The sequence below is a fragment of the Schistocerca serialis genome, chromosome 2, assembly GCF_023864345.2.
Source record: "Schistocerca serialis cubense isolate TAMUIC-IGC-003099 chromosome 2, iqSchSeri2.2, whole genome shotgun sequence".
Lineage (NCBI taxonomy): Eukaryota > Metazoa > Arthropoda > Insecta > Orthoptera > Acrididae > Schistocerca > Schistocerca serialis.
The window spans coordinates 838,983,434-839,001,568 of NC_064639.1; the positions used below are offsets into that span (position 1 = coordinate 838,983,434).

At 40.3% G+C, this 18,135-nt stretch overlaps 1 protein-coding gene across 2 annotated transcripts in view; it reads right to left on the reverse strand.

The window, feature by feature from the left end:
- Nucleotides 1-17,408, reverse strand: part of LOC126458107 (TELO2-interacting protein 1 homolog) — a 141,818-nt gene extending 124,410 nt beyond the window's left edge. Inside the window, exons 1-2 of one of the 2 annotated variants that reach the window (XM_050094935.1) lie at nucleotides 17,209-17,406; nucleotides 4,200-4,411 (exon numbers count right to left, since the gene is read on the reverse strand). In XM_050094935.1, the coding sequence (XP_049950892.1) occupies nucleotides 4,200-4,399 (200 nt within the window). In that variant the 5' untranslated portion in view covers nucleotides 4,400-4,411; nucleotides 17,209-17,406. Of the gene's footprint in view, nucleotides 1-4,199; nucleotides 4,412-17,208 lie in introns of both variants that reach the window. The other variant, XM_050094936.1, reaches the window with a different exon arrangement.
- Nucleotides 17,409-18,135: the final 727 nt, after the last annotated feature.

Genomic DNA, 18,135 nt, shown 5'->3' on the forward strand with positions numbered 1-18,135 from the left:
CATTCTTTTTGCCTGAAAGCTAAAAGTTTAACAGTCTTTTTCATTGTGCCCGTTCATGACTCAATGCCACCTATACGTAGTGAGTAGCTATATATCCTTTTCATATTGTCGTCTTTCCCCATTGCGGGTTTTGTAGCATCTCAATCAAGTAATGATGTTGTTGTTCTCAATCAAATAATGATGTTGTTCTTGTTGTGGTCTTCAGTCCGAAGACTGGTTTGATGTAGCTCTCCTTGCTACTCTATCCTGTGCAAGCCTCTTCATTTCCGCATAACTACTCCAACCTACATCCTTCTGAATCTGCTTACTGTATTCATTTCTTTGTCTCCGTCTACGATTTTTACCCCCCACCTTTCCTTTCAGTACTAAACTGGTGATCCCTTGATGTCTCAGAATGTGTCCTATGAACTGATCCCTTCTTTTAGTCATATTGTCCCACAAACTCTCCCCCCTCCCCCTCCCTCCCCCCCCCCCCCTCCCAATTCTATTCAGTGCATCCTCATTAGTTACATGATCTACGCCTCTAATCTTCAGCATTCTTCTGTAGCACCTCATCTTGGAAGCTTCTATTCTCTTTTTATTTAAACTGTGTATTGTCCATATTTCACTTCTATACATGGCTACACTCCAAACAAATACTTTCAGAAAAGATTTCCTGATGCTTAAATCTAGACTCGATGTTAACAAATTTCTCTTCAGAAATGGCTTTTTTGCCTTTGCCAGTCTACATTTTGTATAATCAGTTATTTTGCTGCCCAAGTAGCAAAACTCATCTACTATTTTAAGAGTCTCCTTTCCTAATCTAATTCCCTCACCATCACCTGATTTACTTCGTCTGCATTCCATTATCCTAGTTTTGCTTTTGTTGACATTCATCTTATATTCTCCTTTCAAGACACTGTCCATTTTGTTAAGCTGCTGTTCCAAGTTCTTTGCTGTCTCCGACAGAATTACAATGTCATCAGCAAACCTCAGATTAGATTAGATTCGGTTTTTGTTCCATAGACGCAAAAAATGAGTTATTCTCGTGGGTGTGGAACATGTCAGAAAGTATAACAAAAACATAAAACATTTGAATATAACACTTACTACCCTGATCATTTATCAGGAGATTGTCGAAATAGGTGAATACAATGCGGTAAATTGGAACAGCTAATATTTACAGAATTAACACACTGTCAGAATGAAACATTGTTATGCACTATTAATAAATAGTTCATACACAAAATATCCTAATCTTGACTGTTGTGACCAAGTGCCGCCAAAACTGAAATCTAGCAGACATTTTTACTTAAGCTGGCTTAACAGTCTCTGTTAAGATATTCATGTATTAGAAAGTTTTTATTTCTCCTCCCAGAACTTTAATTCCTTCTCCAAATTTTTCTTTTGTTTCCTTTACTACTCACTCAATACACAGATTGAATAACATCAGGGATAGGCCCTGTCCCACTCCCTTCACTGCTTCCCTTTCATGCCCCTCCACTCTTCTAAATGCCATCTGGTTTCTGTACAAATTGTAAATAGCCTTTCGCTCCCTATATTTTACCACTGCCACCTTTAGAATGTGAAAGAGAGTACACCAGTCAACACTGTCAAAAGCTTTCTCTACATCTACAAATGCTATAAACATAATAGGCTTGCCTTTCCTTAACCTATCTTCTATGAGAAGTCATAGAGTCAGTATTGCTTCATGTTCCTACATTCCCAGAGAATCCAAAATGATCTTCCCCAAGGTCAGCTTGCATCAGTTTTTCCATCTTTCAAATAATAGAAAATCCTAAAACTGAGGTGTGATGTTCCCCAGCTGTTACCACAAACTGTTTCCTCTCATCACCCACCCACCCCATCAGCTCATAGCACACTTTTAAGGCTGAGTACTTTTTTCTTTGTGCACTATTCTAGTCATGCCAAACAGTATTCACTAAGGAATACCCCAAACTGATAAGTTATGGAGGACTTATGGTACTGATCTGCTCCTAGTTCAAGAATCTCTTGTTGAACTAAGCCACCAAAGGGTTTCTCAAGATTCTTTCCATTTAGTGGCACCATCCATTGCTACTAGCGGTAAATATTAAACAACCTTAACCCTAATTTAAACCATATGGCATAGGGACTCCTACTTTTACACAGTCCACTAACGTCAACCGTAATCACTATAGACTCTATGATAACAGGTATTTAAGCAATGAAGCATCACAATTTGTTATTGATGAGGTTTCTTCTATCCTACTCCCTCCTAATTTGATCATTTTTCTGTTATGAGACTGGTTCTCTATGGATTCCACCAAATATACTGCTAAGAATTCAGATCACAGGCATTGTCATTATTGGTGTGTCTTGTGAAGCAATGATGGCAGCAAATGCCATTTGAAGTGATGGAAACATAAACAAGTGTGTCTACAGCTGTTTTAAAGTGCCCAATGAGAAAGCAGCAGACAGATGTTTAGTTTCAGAGTTAGGAGTTGAAGTATTTGCGCCAAATCCTGAAATGAATACAACCATAGAATTTGCAATGTATCTGGAAAAACAATAGCTTTCATCCTCAAAGTTAACAATATATTATTCATAACAATAAAATAATTATTTGGCACATGGTATACAGCCCAAATAATGATTTTTAACTGTTCAGTAATTGTAGTGAATTTGTTCCTTACATCACTTTCACTGGCTTCCAAAACTCACAATCAATCTATCATCTTCCAATCTACCCTAGACCTCAGGCTATGCTAACACCACAACCTCTCCAGAATGAGATTTTCACTCTGCAGCGGAGTGTGCGCTGATATGAAACTTCCTGGCAGATTAAAATTGTGTACCGGACCAAGACTTGAACTCGGGACCTTTGCCTTTCGTGGGCAACTGCTCTACCAACTGAACTACCCAAGCACGACTCACGCCCCATCCTCACAGATACTGGCAGAAGTAAAGCTGTGAGGATGGGGCGTGAGTCGTGCTTGGGTAGCTCAGTTGGTAGAGCATTTGCCCGCGAAAGGCAAAGGTCTCGAGTTCGAGTCTCGGTCTGGCACACAGTTTTAATCTGGCAGGAAGTTTCACCACAACCTCTCTCCAAAGACTTGCTTTCAGTCAGGTCATATTTGCTGGCTTCACCAACTCACACCCGCGCAACCTAAACATTTAACCCAGAATTATTTTACTTAAAATGTAAGTTTCTCTTTACGAGTTCATTTGCAGTGCATCCATTTTGGTTAGAATGAAAAAGTAAGAAAGGTTCCATATGTAATCCATAGCCAATCACTATACTTACACCTATTAATCATGAAATATTATGAGTAATAAATGTTACTGACTGGAATGTTTTTGCATCATAATAATTTAACATACAGTCAGAGAAATAGCTTTCACAAAACAATGTGTGTAAAAAGAGCGAGTAAAATCTTGAAAAGATTTCAAAGTGTCGCAAAGCTTGCCAATTTAGTTTAAATATTCAGAAATATTACACTGTATATTTTGGAAAGTGAAAAAATCTAGTGTCCTATGACTACAATATAAATAAGTCACAACAGGAATCAGCAAACACATATGGCTGTAACAATTTGTAGGGATATAAAATGGAACAAAAAAAGCTCAGTCATAGGTAAAGTGGGTGGTAGACTTCGGTTCATACGTTGGATACTAGGAAAATGTAATCGGTCTATGAATGGGCTTGCTTACAGAACATACGTGTGACCCGTCTTAGAATATTGCTCAGTGTAAGGGCCCCATACCAAATACGACTTGCACGGGACATTGAATATATACAAACAAGTGCAGAACAAATAGTCACAGGTTTGTCTGATACGCAAGTGATTGTCACAGAGATGCAGAGGCAACTGAAATGACATATGCTTAAAGACAGACGCAAATTACCCCATGAAAACTTATTTACATAATTTCAAGAACCAACATTAAATGAGGAATCTAAACATAATCTTCAGCAAGTATGTATATACCATGAAGACAAAACTGGACTACTTACAGCATGCACAGTGCTACTTAAGTAATCACATGTGAATACCCGAACGGAATAGGAAGAAGCTCTAAAATAAGTTGTACAGTGGGAATTACCCTCTTTCATGCACTACCCATTGGTTTGCAGAGTATAGATGTAGAAATATATCTGGAGCAATGATTGGCCATATACTCTCAAAGCACGATTGACTATGTATTCTCAAAACAGGAAAAACAAAACTACATTCTACCTTGTCTGTGGTGCGCGGAGATGAGCTTCCAATGGAAACATCACATATGCCTGTAGGGCCTGCAATGCTTCCCGTGGGCAGCACAATAAGACAGTGTTCAGTTTCATTATATTGTCCAATGTTGGATCTTTCATAACAGTTGTGCAGAGTGGCCGCAAGCGGCTGAACTCTGCTGCAGCTGCCGCTTCTGCTGACTGCATCTGAATGCTTTCCTTTATTCATGAAACAATAATGAAAATCACAATATAAAAAAATGCAAGTGGGAGTAATAAAAGCTTGAAATCACAAAACAAGTTCACATTACAGCAAATGTAAAGAATGGTTGTAATTTATCATCACTGTTGATTAGCTTTTTTTAAGAAGCAATGAAGCAACTGAATAAAAAATAGAAAGAGAATAAAATTGTAATGAGATACAGATACCAAAGCCATGGTACAAAAAAATGACATAACTCTTTTTGCCAAATGCAAGGACTAACCTCTGAATGGGATTTGCATCCTACTAACCACAGAAAGTTTGGGTAAAGATTAATGAAGAAAGAATGCAAATACAAATAGACTGACAAAGCATTAAGTGCTCAAAACACTCCAATAACTAGGAGTCTAACACTGTGAACAGTGGAAATCTGGAGGAAAAAACAAAAAACAAAGACACCTATCAAACCTGGTACATCACAATAGCATGTAAAGCATCATGTAAAAAATAAAAACATAAAACAAGAATATATTAAAACATTTGTGACTAAGTGCTAGATGACAATGCTTCACATTATAGGCCAATTTACTTCCACAGTGTTCAAAACTTGTATGAGGTACACTGTATCACTGATCCATGATTTATATAATTTTGAACTACAGAATCCACCAGAAAAATGTATACACTCTTAGACACACTCTATCGAGATATCGATATTGTCTTTCAATTTGAGTTACGAGTGTGGTGTAGTATGGTCTTTGGCTCAACAGCTGTTAGTACTTTCATCTCGGTATTGAGAAAACAAGATGGCTGTAGCACGCTTGACATACGAACAACGAAAATGTATTGTGGAGTGGTTTTTCAATTTTGATAACACCGTTGAATTGCAACATCAGTGGAGGCGGGTTTTTAAAACAGAACCACCAACCCACCTAACAATTAAATGCATCATTGCCAAGTTTGAAATCCATGGAACGAGTTGTGATATTCACAAAGGAAGATCAGGAAGACAGCACACATCTACAAGTCCTGCTTCGTCAGCTCTCATGTTGGAAACATTTGTTAATTCTCAACAGAAGTCTGCTATGCACTGCGCACATGAAGTGGGGGTTAGCAGTACAAGTGTACAAAGAATTCTGAAAGCTGCAAAGTGGAAAGTTGACATTCCACGATTATTGCACACGGTTAATAATGACAATCCTGATCGCCAAATGCAATTTTGTAAATGGTATCAGCAAATGGTAACTGATGATGAACAATTTGTGACAAAGGCAGTGTGGAGTGACAAGGCACAATTTAAACTTGATGGAACCATTAATCGGCATAACAGTGTGGACTAGGCACTGGGAAATCTGCATGTTTATGTGGATAAAGTGGTCAATCTACCAGGGGTTCATGTGTGGTGCGGACTATCATCTAGGGGCTTAGTAGGACCCTTCATCTTTGATGCTACTGTCACTAGAGAAGTGGACCTGGAAATGTTACGTCCATCAATTTTGCCAGGTATACGTGCGCTTTATGGAGCTGATGAAGAGGTCTTCTACCAACTGGACAGGACATCCCCACCCTACCACCTAGCCATACGAGCTTTCCTGGATGACAATTTTCCGGGGCACTGGATTGGTCAAAGCGAGCCCATTGAGTTCCCTCCACAGTCACCAGGTCTAACACCTATGGACTTTTACTTGTGGGGAACTGTGAAAGATAATATCTATCGACATAAGCCATGCATGCTGGAGGAACTTCGCCAGGAGATTTCAGTGACACGTACAGCGATCTCCACTGTAAAATTGACTGACATAGTCGCGGCCATAGTCTTGTTCAAGAAGGAAGGGACACTCCATGGTAAACATTCGTGATAAAGGAAGTTTAAGAAAACGAGATTATTGCATAATAGACATAAAACAAGGCTTAGTGTTATAGACAGAGAGATGGTAAATGAAATGTGTTTCGCTGTCAAGAGGGTACTGCATGAAGCCTTCAGCAACTAAACCGTAGCAGGATATTATCGTAGCATGTCTCTCAAAACCAGAGGAAATTCTGATCATATGTAAAGGCTGTTAGTGGTATCAAAGATAGTGCCCAGACATTCACTCATGGACGAGAAAGGAATTGAAACTGAAGGTACAAAGCAAAAGCAGAACTGCTTAACTCTGTTTTCAAATGTTGCTTTACAAAGGGAAACCCATGAGTACTGCGCCCCAATTCTCGTACTTCTGCAAGAAAAAGTGAAATGAATATTAGTGCCAGTGATATTGAGAGACAGCTGACATATGTAAAACAAAACAAATCTCCAGGGCCTGATGGGATCTCTATCAGATTCTACACTGAACTGCAGCTGAGTTAGCCATTTTGTTAAACATAACACACCAAAAATCAGTCAAACAAAACACTGTGCCCAGTAGTTGGAAGACAGCACAGGTCACGTGTATCTACAACAATGGCACCAAAAGTGATCCACAAAACCACCACCCCATATCCTTGACAACCATTTGTTGCAGAATCTTAGAACATATTCCGAGTTTAAATGTGAAGAAGTATCTTGAACAGAATGACTTCCTCCATGCGAACTAGCATGTATTCCAAAAACATTCATGATGTGAAACTGAACTTGTGTTTTTCTCCCAAGATATACTGAAAGTTATGGATCAAGCCAGTCAAGTAGGCTAGATACTGCGTTTCTTGACTTCCAAAAGGCATTTGACTCAGTACCACAAGTACACTTACTATCCAAAGCCTCAGGTTGGTGCACAAATGTGTATTGTTTCTCCATAAATTAAATAAACAGAACATATACACATAACAGAGATTTCAGTCATCAATAATACATTCTCCTTCACTATTTACAATAGTCTGCCAAAGCTAGAAACTTTTCAATTCTGCAACAATAGAAATCATGTGGTTTCGAGGCAAAGAACTCATCAAACCACGTTCAGAATGCATTTTGTCCGGAAAAGGAAGTTCCTTGAAGGATGTTTGAGAGAAAGTGGAAAAGATGAAGATCTGAGGGCACAAGTTCAGGTGAATAAGGTGGGTGTGGAATAACTTCCCAACCCAGATCCTGTATAGTGTTTTTTGTCACTCCAGTAGAATGCGCGTCACTTCACGCAGACTTCCTGGTCATTGTTCTTGGGGTGCACTGCAAGATGTCTCACTTGTTGCTTGTTGACAATAAATATCAGCAGTGATGATTAAACCTTGGGGAAGCTATTCATAGCACACCACACCATTACTGTTCCACCAAAATTGTCATACAGTAAGGAGGAAACCTACTCCCACCTCACTCGAATTGACCACACAATCACTCTATCTCACATGCAGTAAGACAGCAGAAAAAGAGCGAACGGTGCTATATACTGGAAGAACATCCCATCTCCTCCAGAGCCCAAAAGTTCACATATAATTCTGCATCGAAGACAGTAAAGTCTTGAGACAGCCGGACCCTGACAACACGATTCAGGAAAACAACAGAGCAACCAACAGAGTCCCCTGTTTATACCCATCTGTAATGACAGGTACTCACCAGTGGTGCTCACACAAAATATCAGAAAATATTGCATTAAAAACAGAAGCATGAGATTAAGCCCGCCTGTACTGCACTAAATCTAAAATTATACTGGGCCGCTGCAGTGACCACAGTGGCAAGCAGTTAAAATCCTGGATTTGGGATGGACATGCTCCACACACCGAGTGATTCCAGCACTTGTTACACTCAGGTCCTAAACAGCATTGTTGCTCATGCATGATTGGGGAAAAGGCATTCCACATGCAGACAAGCAACAGTATGGTAAGTGGCTCAAGTGAGAGATGTGAGGAACTTGCGAGTCTGTTGCACCACAAGGAGCTGTCGCCGGATGGTGAGTGGTGGTTTCCCAGCCTCAGCACAGAAACTGGGGGTGGGGCTGGTCTTCCAAAGCACCTGTGACCAGCCTAATCCCTTCATGGTGGATGACATCATGAATCTTCAGGTAGAAAGGCCTCACTGACGGATACACTGTGTATTCATAGTACAGCTGTGAATGCACAAAAGCCCTATAAAACTGGAGCAGACACTCCTGTCTGCTGCCCAAGGCCTGTGGCTACGGCACTTTATGATATTCGGCACCTCCTGGGCTCTGGCTTTCAGTTCCTTTGGGTGTGGTAACTATGATAATTTGGAGTAAAAAATGAGGCCCAGAAACCTCACTGAGTCTTTAAAATGTAGAACGGTGTCCCTCAGAAGCAAGTTGGGTAAATTACAAATATGACAAGAACAATTAAAATATGCACATGCGCACAAACACACACACACACACACGCACACATACACACACACTTAAGGAGCACTTTACAGAACTCTGTACCACATATGTGATATTGTTGATGACTATGGCAAAGAGGGTACCACTTAAAACACTGCCCTGAGTAACACCATTCTTCTATTCCAAATTATCTGACAGCATGTCACCAACTCAAGACCTACAACAATGCTTAGACAGAAAGGACCATGTGAAAACGGGGAGCTGGCCACAAAATCCCCACTGATGGAGTGGGACCAGAATACTGTGTCTCCAAGTAGTGTTGAACACCTTACCGATATCAAAGAATATGCCAGGACAGTGATGTTCACACAGGAAAGCCTGCTGAATAGCTGCCTCTAGTAGGGTCAGGTTGTCAACAGCGGACCAAAATCTCCGGAATCCACACTGAGAGCAGCTAAGGAGTTGCCTGGTTTCTAAAAACAACCAGACAAGGTAATGGGTAACCATACACTCCAGGGTCTTTCCTAGACAGCTTGTTAAGGCAATGTTCCAGTAACTACCGGGACACATGTGGTACTTTCCTGGTTTGAGGAGAGGTATCAGAATTGCCTGTCTCTAGGAATCAGGGAAGTTGGCTGTCTGCCATGTAAGATAAATTTGGTTGTGACTTGGTGCAGTGTCATGAGTATCAGACACTGCTGACTCCAGCTCGCAAATGGAGAAAGGGGAGTTGTAAGATGCTCTGCCATCATCTGAGCAATGCCCCTGAGCTTTGTTTGGAGACACCTGTTTCAGCACTGCTGCTATTGGTTAACCGGCTGTGTTTACCATAAATCCTGCAGATGGCTTCCCATACTTTCGTAGAACAAGTGGAACGGTTGACGAAGGCCAGGAACACTTGCCATGGCCTTTTCCTGTTTTCCTTAATTACGTGTCAAGCCTTGGCTCTTGCGACATTAAATGCTGCGAGGTTCTCTGCTGTCAGGCAGCACTTAAACCATAGGAAAAAAAACACACACCTGGCCCAGATTGCTAGGTGACACTCACCAGTCCACCAAGATACAAGTTGCTTCCGAAGATCAGCTGAAGGCTTTGGGATGAATAAGTCAGTGGTATGATGGATCATTCATGTAATGTGGTCCACCCATTCCTGGATACTGTCACAGTGTTCAAATACAGACCACTGGTTGAACAGCACCCAGTTAGCCCAACTGACCATCCATTTTTGTGGCTTCTCTTCAGGTAAAGCCACCCCGCCAGGTGAATGTGGAGTAGGAACTAGGTTGGTGGAACGAAGGTCATCAGTGACTTCCCGCTGCACAGTCTACAAGGGCTGGAGAGCAGAAAGAAGAGGCTGATGGCTGACAATGACCCAGTAGCAGCACAAAAATAGGTGGAAGTACTTGTGCCGAGGATGCACAGCTCATGAGATGTCATGAGGCTCTCCAAAACCTGACGCCAAGGACAAGTAGAAGTCGAACCGCACAAAACATGATGGGCTTTGAAGTCTCCCAGTAGGAGAAATGCAAGGGGAGTTGTTCCATATGATATGTGACAGCCTCAGAGTCTACCACATCATGCAGAATTAGATACAGGGAGCAAACTGTGATCTTCCAACACACGTTTTTTTAATGGCAACTTCTTGCAGGTCAGTAGCCAGGAGGACAGCAGAGGAGTGGTGTGCATTATTGACAAACACAGTGACCCCTCCCTTGGCCCTTTCCCCAGTCAGGTAATTTTTGCAATAGAGCGTATAGTCTCACAGTACAGCGCACCACACACTTTAAAATGCATTTCCTGCAGATACAAGCACAGGGGGCACTCCTGTTCTAGGATTTTCCTCCACTAAACTTCCACTGTAATATGGGAACCATCTATCACAGGGGTAGCACTTTCATCCTGGCTTTCTGCCGGGGAGGGGAGCTCACAGTGGGTGGTAGCTCAGTCCGACATCAAGATCCATCGCCTCTGAAGAAGATTCAAGATAGGCATCAGACAGGATGACATCAACATCATCAGACACTATACATCCTTTCTTCTTCAGTGGATGATTCTTTGCCTTCGACTTCAATCTTCAGGTGGCTTCAGAGCCACACCCGCAGAAGTGGTATTGCAGTGCTAGACGGTGGACAAGACTTGATCTTTGGTGGAACAGGAAGTCCCACAATGTCAGCAACCAAGGCCTTTTCTGAAGTTCTGGAGGGGAGGGGGGACCTCGAAATGCCTGCAGTAGCACAAGTGGATTGACAAATGCAGGTACTAGTGGTGACACTGAAACTGGCAGCCTCTGTTTGTGTAGCATCGACTCGCTGCACTGGCTCGTTTCAGTACTGAAGCGAAGGATGTGGTGAATGTTGGTGGCATCATGGCTTTATACATTTTTTTTGGCTTCATTAGGTGGGATGTGCTTTGTCCCCTTCGCTCTTGTATCTTCCGTTCTTCAAGGTTTACACTGCAGTCTCGACTCCAGGCAGGAAGAGCTCCAGAGGAACTAACACACTTCAACGGTGATCAACAAGCGACATCTTCGAGGGTGACCTTACCACATTTGCCACAAGTTTCTTCTCCCTTACACCCAAGAGTAGTATGCACAAAGCACCGGCATTTGAAAAAGTGCATTGGGTTGGGGACATAAGGCCGCACGCTGAGGCGAAGGAAACCTGCCTTAACATGCTCTGGAAGTTTCGTGCTGCTGAAAGTCAGGACAAAGGAGTCGGATTTGAAAAGATCATCATCCACCCTTTCCTTGATATTCTGCATATCAACTGTTCCCCACTGGGCTAACTCAACTTTCAGATCTTCTCTGGGAATGTCCAAAAATTCTTGCATGTCACAACACCTCTGCTGTAATTCAATGTGTTGTGGAGCTCTGTTCCAATGGAATACTCCCACGGCTTATCACTTTCTGCAGGTTCGTTGTTTAATGGGAATTAGAGTTTTGACCAACAGTGTCCCATCTCGTGACTGCTTGACTGATTTTAATGTCACTGTTATACCTTCTAAACCATTTTGAATATAAAAAGAGGAGAATTTCTCAAAGGTTTCCTCTCACCTCTTAACAGTCAAAAGTCTACATAGTGTGCCCAGGTAAGCCTGATACAACCGAGGTGCTGCAGATTCCTCAGAGGTTGCCCCCTAACAACTGTTCCACCTCAACAGCCATGCATATCATCAGCACACGGCACACCTTGAGACTGAGGGTTGGTTCTTTTTTTTTTTTACCATCCTCGCGGTCTGTGTCCCTGACATACAAAGTTCCACTGCCACGTCATACAGTGGTCGCTGAAGCATGCCCTGAGCTTAAGGTGACAGGGGACATGCAGTGCTTACCAGTCCCCAGCTCATGAACCCTGGGGCCACCAAGCCCATACTCAGCAAACAAATGCAGAGCACCTAAGGGCTCCACCAGATGCGTAACATTATCCTTCATTAATGCACATCATCTTTGTATGGGGGGTTGCTGCTTTTTTTGGGCTCAACCATTCCTATCTTTTCCTTATGTTAGCATAAAGAGGCAATTTCTTGTCACCAATAAAGATACAGGACAGGAATAGGTGGGGTTGTTCATGAGATAATTGATGACGAGCAAGCAGAGATGCACATATGGCTACCCACTGATTTTTTGGCTTAGAGCATGAGTTAGTCATAGACCTGACTTGTTAAACTTCTCCACTGCATGCATATGTCACACAATGCTGGAACAATCACAGTTAATACATTCGCCAGTTCTCCAGTAAAGTGATGTGGATCATTGTGGACAAATGCATTTAAATGATCTTTATCAAACCCAGAATGTGAAGAGTCACTAATATCAAAATGATCCTCCTTAAAGTGAGAAAACCATTTTATTGCCGTGTTCTGTCCAATAGCACTATCGCTATACATGGTCCAAATGTTTCTGGCTGCCTCCACTGCTGTCACCCTTCTATTGAATTCAAACAGAAGAATTTGTTGGGAATGTTCCGATTTCTCCATTTTCTAGCATCCACAGCCTGACTCATTATCTCCAAATGACAAAATAACAATACGTAAACTCAAATAGCAACAGTGAACTACAAATAAAAAATGATAATCAATAAATAAGCCCATAGCAACTGGAATACCAACGTGCAAAACAAAAATGCTACTAACTTATGCACCAAATTAATACAGTCATATGTGGTATCAAGCTAGGTTTGTGACTGGATTGAGAATTTCTCCATGAAGACAGATTATGTTATCTCAGATGGAGAGTCATCAATAGATGTAGAATTAACTTCAGGTGCCCCATGGAAGTTCACTGCTGTTCATTGCTGTTCACATTGTATTTAATGAATCTGTCGGCAATATCAATAGTAATCTCAAATTTCTTGAAGATGATGCAATTATCTACACATAATGAACTACTGTCTGAAAGAAACTGCACAAATATTTAGTCAGATGTTGACGAGATTTCAGCTTGGTGACAAAGGTTAGTAGCTTGCTTTCAGTGTTCAGAAATGTAAAATTTTTCACTTTATAAAATGAAAAAACATAGTATTCTATCACTACAATATCAATGAGTCACAGATTGAATCAGTCAACTCATATAAACATCTGGTGTAACCACTATGGAGATACGAAATGGAATGATCACATAAGATTAGTCGTAGGAATAGGAGGTAGCAGACTATGCTTAACTGGTACAGCTCTTGGAAAATGCAATTGTCTACAAAGGCAACTCCATACAAAATACTTGTGTGGCCCATCTTACAATATTGCTCGATTTTGTGGGGCACGTATTAAACGGATTAACAGGAGATGCTGAATGTATAGAATGGCAGCATGAATGGCCTCAGTCTTGTTTAACCTAAAAGTCATGGAGATGCTGAGAGAACTGAATTGACATACATTTGAAGATAGAAACAGAACATTCTGTGGAAAGTTACTCACAAAACTTCTAGAACCAACTTTAAAGGATGAATCTTGGAATATATAGCAACCCTTTACATACTGCTCCCATAGGGCCTGCAAAGGCAAGATTGGACTAAATACAGAATTCACAGAGGTGTTTAAGACATCATTCTTCCCACAGTCCATAAGTGAATGGAATGGGAGGAAGCCTGGTATAATGGGAAGTATTTCTCCGACACACTTCACAGTGGTTTGAAAAGTATAGATTTAGACAGGTGAGCATTATAAGCAAGTTTCTGAAACAGCTGAAGCGCAATTACAGCATCAGCAGCTGTTATGTTGCATACTGGTGTTGGAAATTCACTGACACTGGTCGTAGTCAATCGGGTCATAGTTTACAGTAGCCAATGAAAATCACTGAATGTAATGATTTCTTTTGGTAGAAGATATGAATTAATTACATTTGTTTTAGGTATAAAGACATGAATTTTAAAGTTGGTTACTGACTTTTGTATTTATTTGGTGACAGGAAAGAAACTAGATGCACTAACAGACTCAGTTGTGGCGAAGCCTGAGGCCTGGGTAAAGTTGGAATGTGGCAGTTTGATTGTCAATTGGCAAATTTAGTGATTATGAATAAAAGAGGAGGAGGAGGAGATTAGTGTTTAACGTCCCGTCGACAACGAGGTCATTAGAGACGGAGCACAAGCTCGGGTGAGGGAAGGATGGGGAAGGAAATCGGCCGTGCCCTTTCAAAGGCACCATCCCGGCATTTGCCTGAAGCGATTTAGGGAAATCACGGAAAACCTAAATCAGGATGGCCGGAGACGGGATGAATAAAAGAACAGAAGTTAGTTTACAATTTGGAAATTAGCAATTATGAATAGAAGAAAAGAAGTTATGCTGTCAGAATGGACTTTGTGGTCCAACACCTGGATTAAGTTGGAATGGGATAACAGGCTTTTGAGTTGGCAAAACCAATGAATCTCAACAGCAAAATATGACTGTCACAATAGACTGATGAGTAGCATGGTCCAAGATGTACATTCCTCGTTGTAGCAACAACTTGAATGCCTTATTCTCATTTTACTGAAAATTCTGATGGTGTGGTTATTTCCAATATAATAGAGCATAATTGCAGCTAACTTTATACATGAACCATATGAAATTATGAATGGGCATTCCAAGTGCCTACCAACAACTGAGTCATGATTTGTTTATCTCAGTTCCAGTCATTCAACACGCCAGTTGTTGCCAACATCAGCACAAAACAGAGAAGCCATGGACACTGTAAGAACACTTTTACCTTCTACAACATTTGGTGTAGCAATATTGCCACAGCTGGTTCATTACCCTCTACACATAATCAACAGTGAGAAACATCTCATATGAATGTTAAACATCACATGAACAAAATGAAACCACTCATACTCTCCACTAGGATAGATAGGCTAAGATTTAATGTATACTCCATTAATACTAAGTGAAGTGGACTTCAGCATACAAAACAAGTGAAAAGCATCAAAAGCATTTACTTATCACCACAGAAAAGGTATAGAAAGTAACGGACATACCAGAATTCACGGGACACTGTAGCCGAAAGCCATTAAGTGAATAAGGAGTTACAAAGTTTATTTATATTAATTACATTACAGTGTGTTCACAATTTGAACACTACATAAAAATCTCATTATGTGGAACTATAAATAATATACACATCATATAGCTAGCGGGTAGCACAATGAATGGGGAATTTCAAAAGAGGTTCTTGCACAAATCTGTTGAGCATGCTGCACTGCTCACACAGCTCTTTTTTTAAGTTAAGAAAGTGAACGATGTGATGTGTTAACCCAGAATATAAATTTGTACTGAAGGATGCTATGGAATTGGAAAAATAGGCAATCTGAACACAAAGCAAAGCTGTAATATACTTAAGTGATATATTTATTTCATTTATATGTGTACACAATTTGAAGTCAATATTTGAAAATTTTGCTTTCCAGAGAGGGTCCAATTCTGTTGGAGTTTGGTGCTGCATGAATCATTTTTTAATCAGAGGTTTAGAAATGTTGCCGTTTCGCATTAATCATTAGCCCCTGTTCACCTTAAACCAACCATTTAGTTGGGTTGAAGTTTTGCTTACAGTTGATTCAAGATGCTTGATGTATGAAACATGCTTTTGTTGTCTGCAAAAGGGTATTTGTACATGAATCAATATTCAGCTCTAGGGTATTTATATGCACAAAGAAGAGGATTGGTACAAGATGGTATGCTTGTGGAACTCCCTTTTTTCCTTTTTTCGCATTTGAGGAATACATCTTAGCACTTAACTTTAATACGTGTATCATTTCTGTTACCTCTTTGTATAGTTCACATTGAATGATTTCAATTCTGCACCTCTAACAGCTTATTGCTTCTCTGAAAATATTTTGTAGTTCAGTGTACCCTACCCCCACCCCTTTCCAGAGTATTTTGTAGAAAAATCATAGATGGCAGTAGTTGCACATTTACTTTCCTGAAGCCATGCTGGGCATCAATAACAATTTTATTTTTACCCAAAAATTTCAGTACCATGTTACACACTATATTTTCTACGTTTTTAGTTACGTCTGTAAATAAAGTGCTTGGTCTACAGTTTCCTGATTCGTCTCCTTTCTTATAACGGGGGCCACTGTGGCAATTGGTAGATAGATAGAAAACATGTCTGTCAGAAAAGATTTGTTTACTGTGGCTGGCAGGTGTACACAAATATCTGTAATGATTTGCTCTATGACCTAATCAGGAATACCATCAATTTTTGAAGACTTTTCTTAAACATATGGAGTTCTTTTGAAAATATAGAGTGACTCAAGGCAAGAATGTAGCCTACTTAGAGTAGATTAGTACTTGTTCCATAGATCATGTATATGACACTTCATAATGGTGAGGAATGTGTCAGGTTAATAAAAGGTGTCTATACAAGAAATTACATTACACAAAATATTACATGACACTTATATATATAAAATTTGGGGGGGAGGGGGGGGGTTTGGGGAAATTACCCACTTACTATATCCAAAAATTCATCTAATGAGTAAAAGGAGTTGCCATTAAGAAATTCTTTTATTTTCCTTTTAAATGCTATAGACCCTATGGCTATCTGTCAGACCTATTAGGTAAGTGACCACAGACTTTTGTGGCAGCATAATTTACCCCCTGCTGAGACAAAGTTAGATTTAACCTTGAGTAGTGAAGATCATCCTTTTCCTAGTGTTGTAGCCATGTACACTGCTATTACTTTTGAATTCGTTCGGATTGTTAATAAAAAATTTCATAAGTGAATACATATATTGTGAGGCCACAGTGAAGATATCTAGTTCTTTAAATAGGTGTCTGCAGGATGATCTTGGATGAACTCCAGCATTTATCATTACTTTGTTTTCAACGTTTGTATTACGTTGTATTACGAACTATTAAGTAATTTTTGGTATCTACAATCGACAACTTGCAAGGATATGAGATGTCTTGGGGATTATAAACTCTCACAATGATGTTACTACTCACAGTGACACTTTGCTTGGGGTTCTTTTACTGGTATTAGCTCATCATTAGCAATTTTTTTTCTTTTTTGGATAGGAAAAATATTATACTACATAATCTTATGGTGGAGTACACGCATTATCTCATATGATAATAACAATTCACCATAAAAAAATACATACCGCACGTCAAATGTACATATAGATTCACATTTGACAATAATTAGAGGCTCGAATTTGATCTTGTCCGAACCGAAGCATACTTGCACTTCACAACGCTAAACTCACATCATAATATAATAATGACGACTTGCTGTCAAACACCAGATGTAAACAAACCGCACTTTCACATAATTTCATAATCTCTCTGCAACCCGCGCAACGCAAAGATCCTCAATTACAATTTAGCAGTGATCTCCGTACTAACTGGATGTACATCTTCTGTCTTTGACCATAGCGCTTATCCGTGCCGTCTCAGGAGTGTTTGTTTATATCGTCCGCCATCTTTTAGTTAGGCAAAAAGTTTCTCTTGGTGTTAATGAAGTGTATGTTGTGAGTGTAAAATGGTTATTTCGTGCTCTGCATACAACTGTACGAACCGGTGGAACAAGGAAAGTAATTTAATTTTCCACAGATAATAATTGAATGTCAAGAAATGACAACAATCTCGTAAATATCTTGGTCGTTGCCTTGCACGATACAATGTGTCTTCTGTTTTGGACGGGTTTCCTCTGCAAAAAGGCGATTTGCTGAAACAGTGGGTCATTGCCACTAAACGCAAAGGTTTCACGCCTACAAGGGCTAGTTTCTTGTGTGGAGATCACTTCTTGGAAGAAGATTATTTAGTAAGGCCTGGTACTTCGAGAAGGCATCTCAAGCCTGATGCAGTGCCATCACAGTTTGCGTTTCCGACGCATTTAATGCCCAAGGAAAAGCAACCAAGGCGGCGGATTGGAATAACAACTCAACAGCCTACTGTAGAAACTCATGATTATATTGAACAGGTTAGTCACTTCACATGAACATTGTTGCTGTTTTCAAACAAACATGTTTTCTCATAAGTACTTGCCAAACTTTGTTTCATGCCTGTACTACTTGTATTCTATTCTT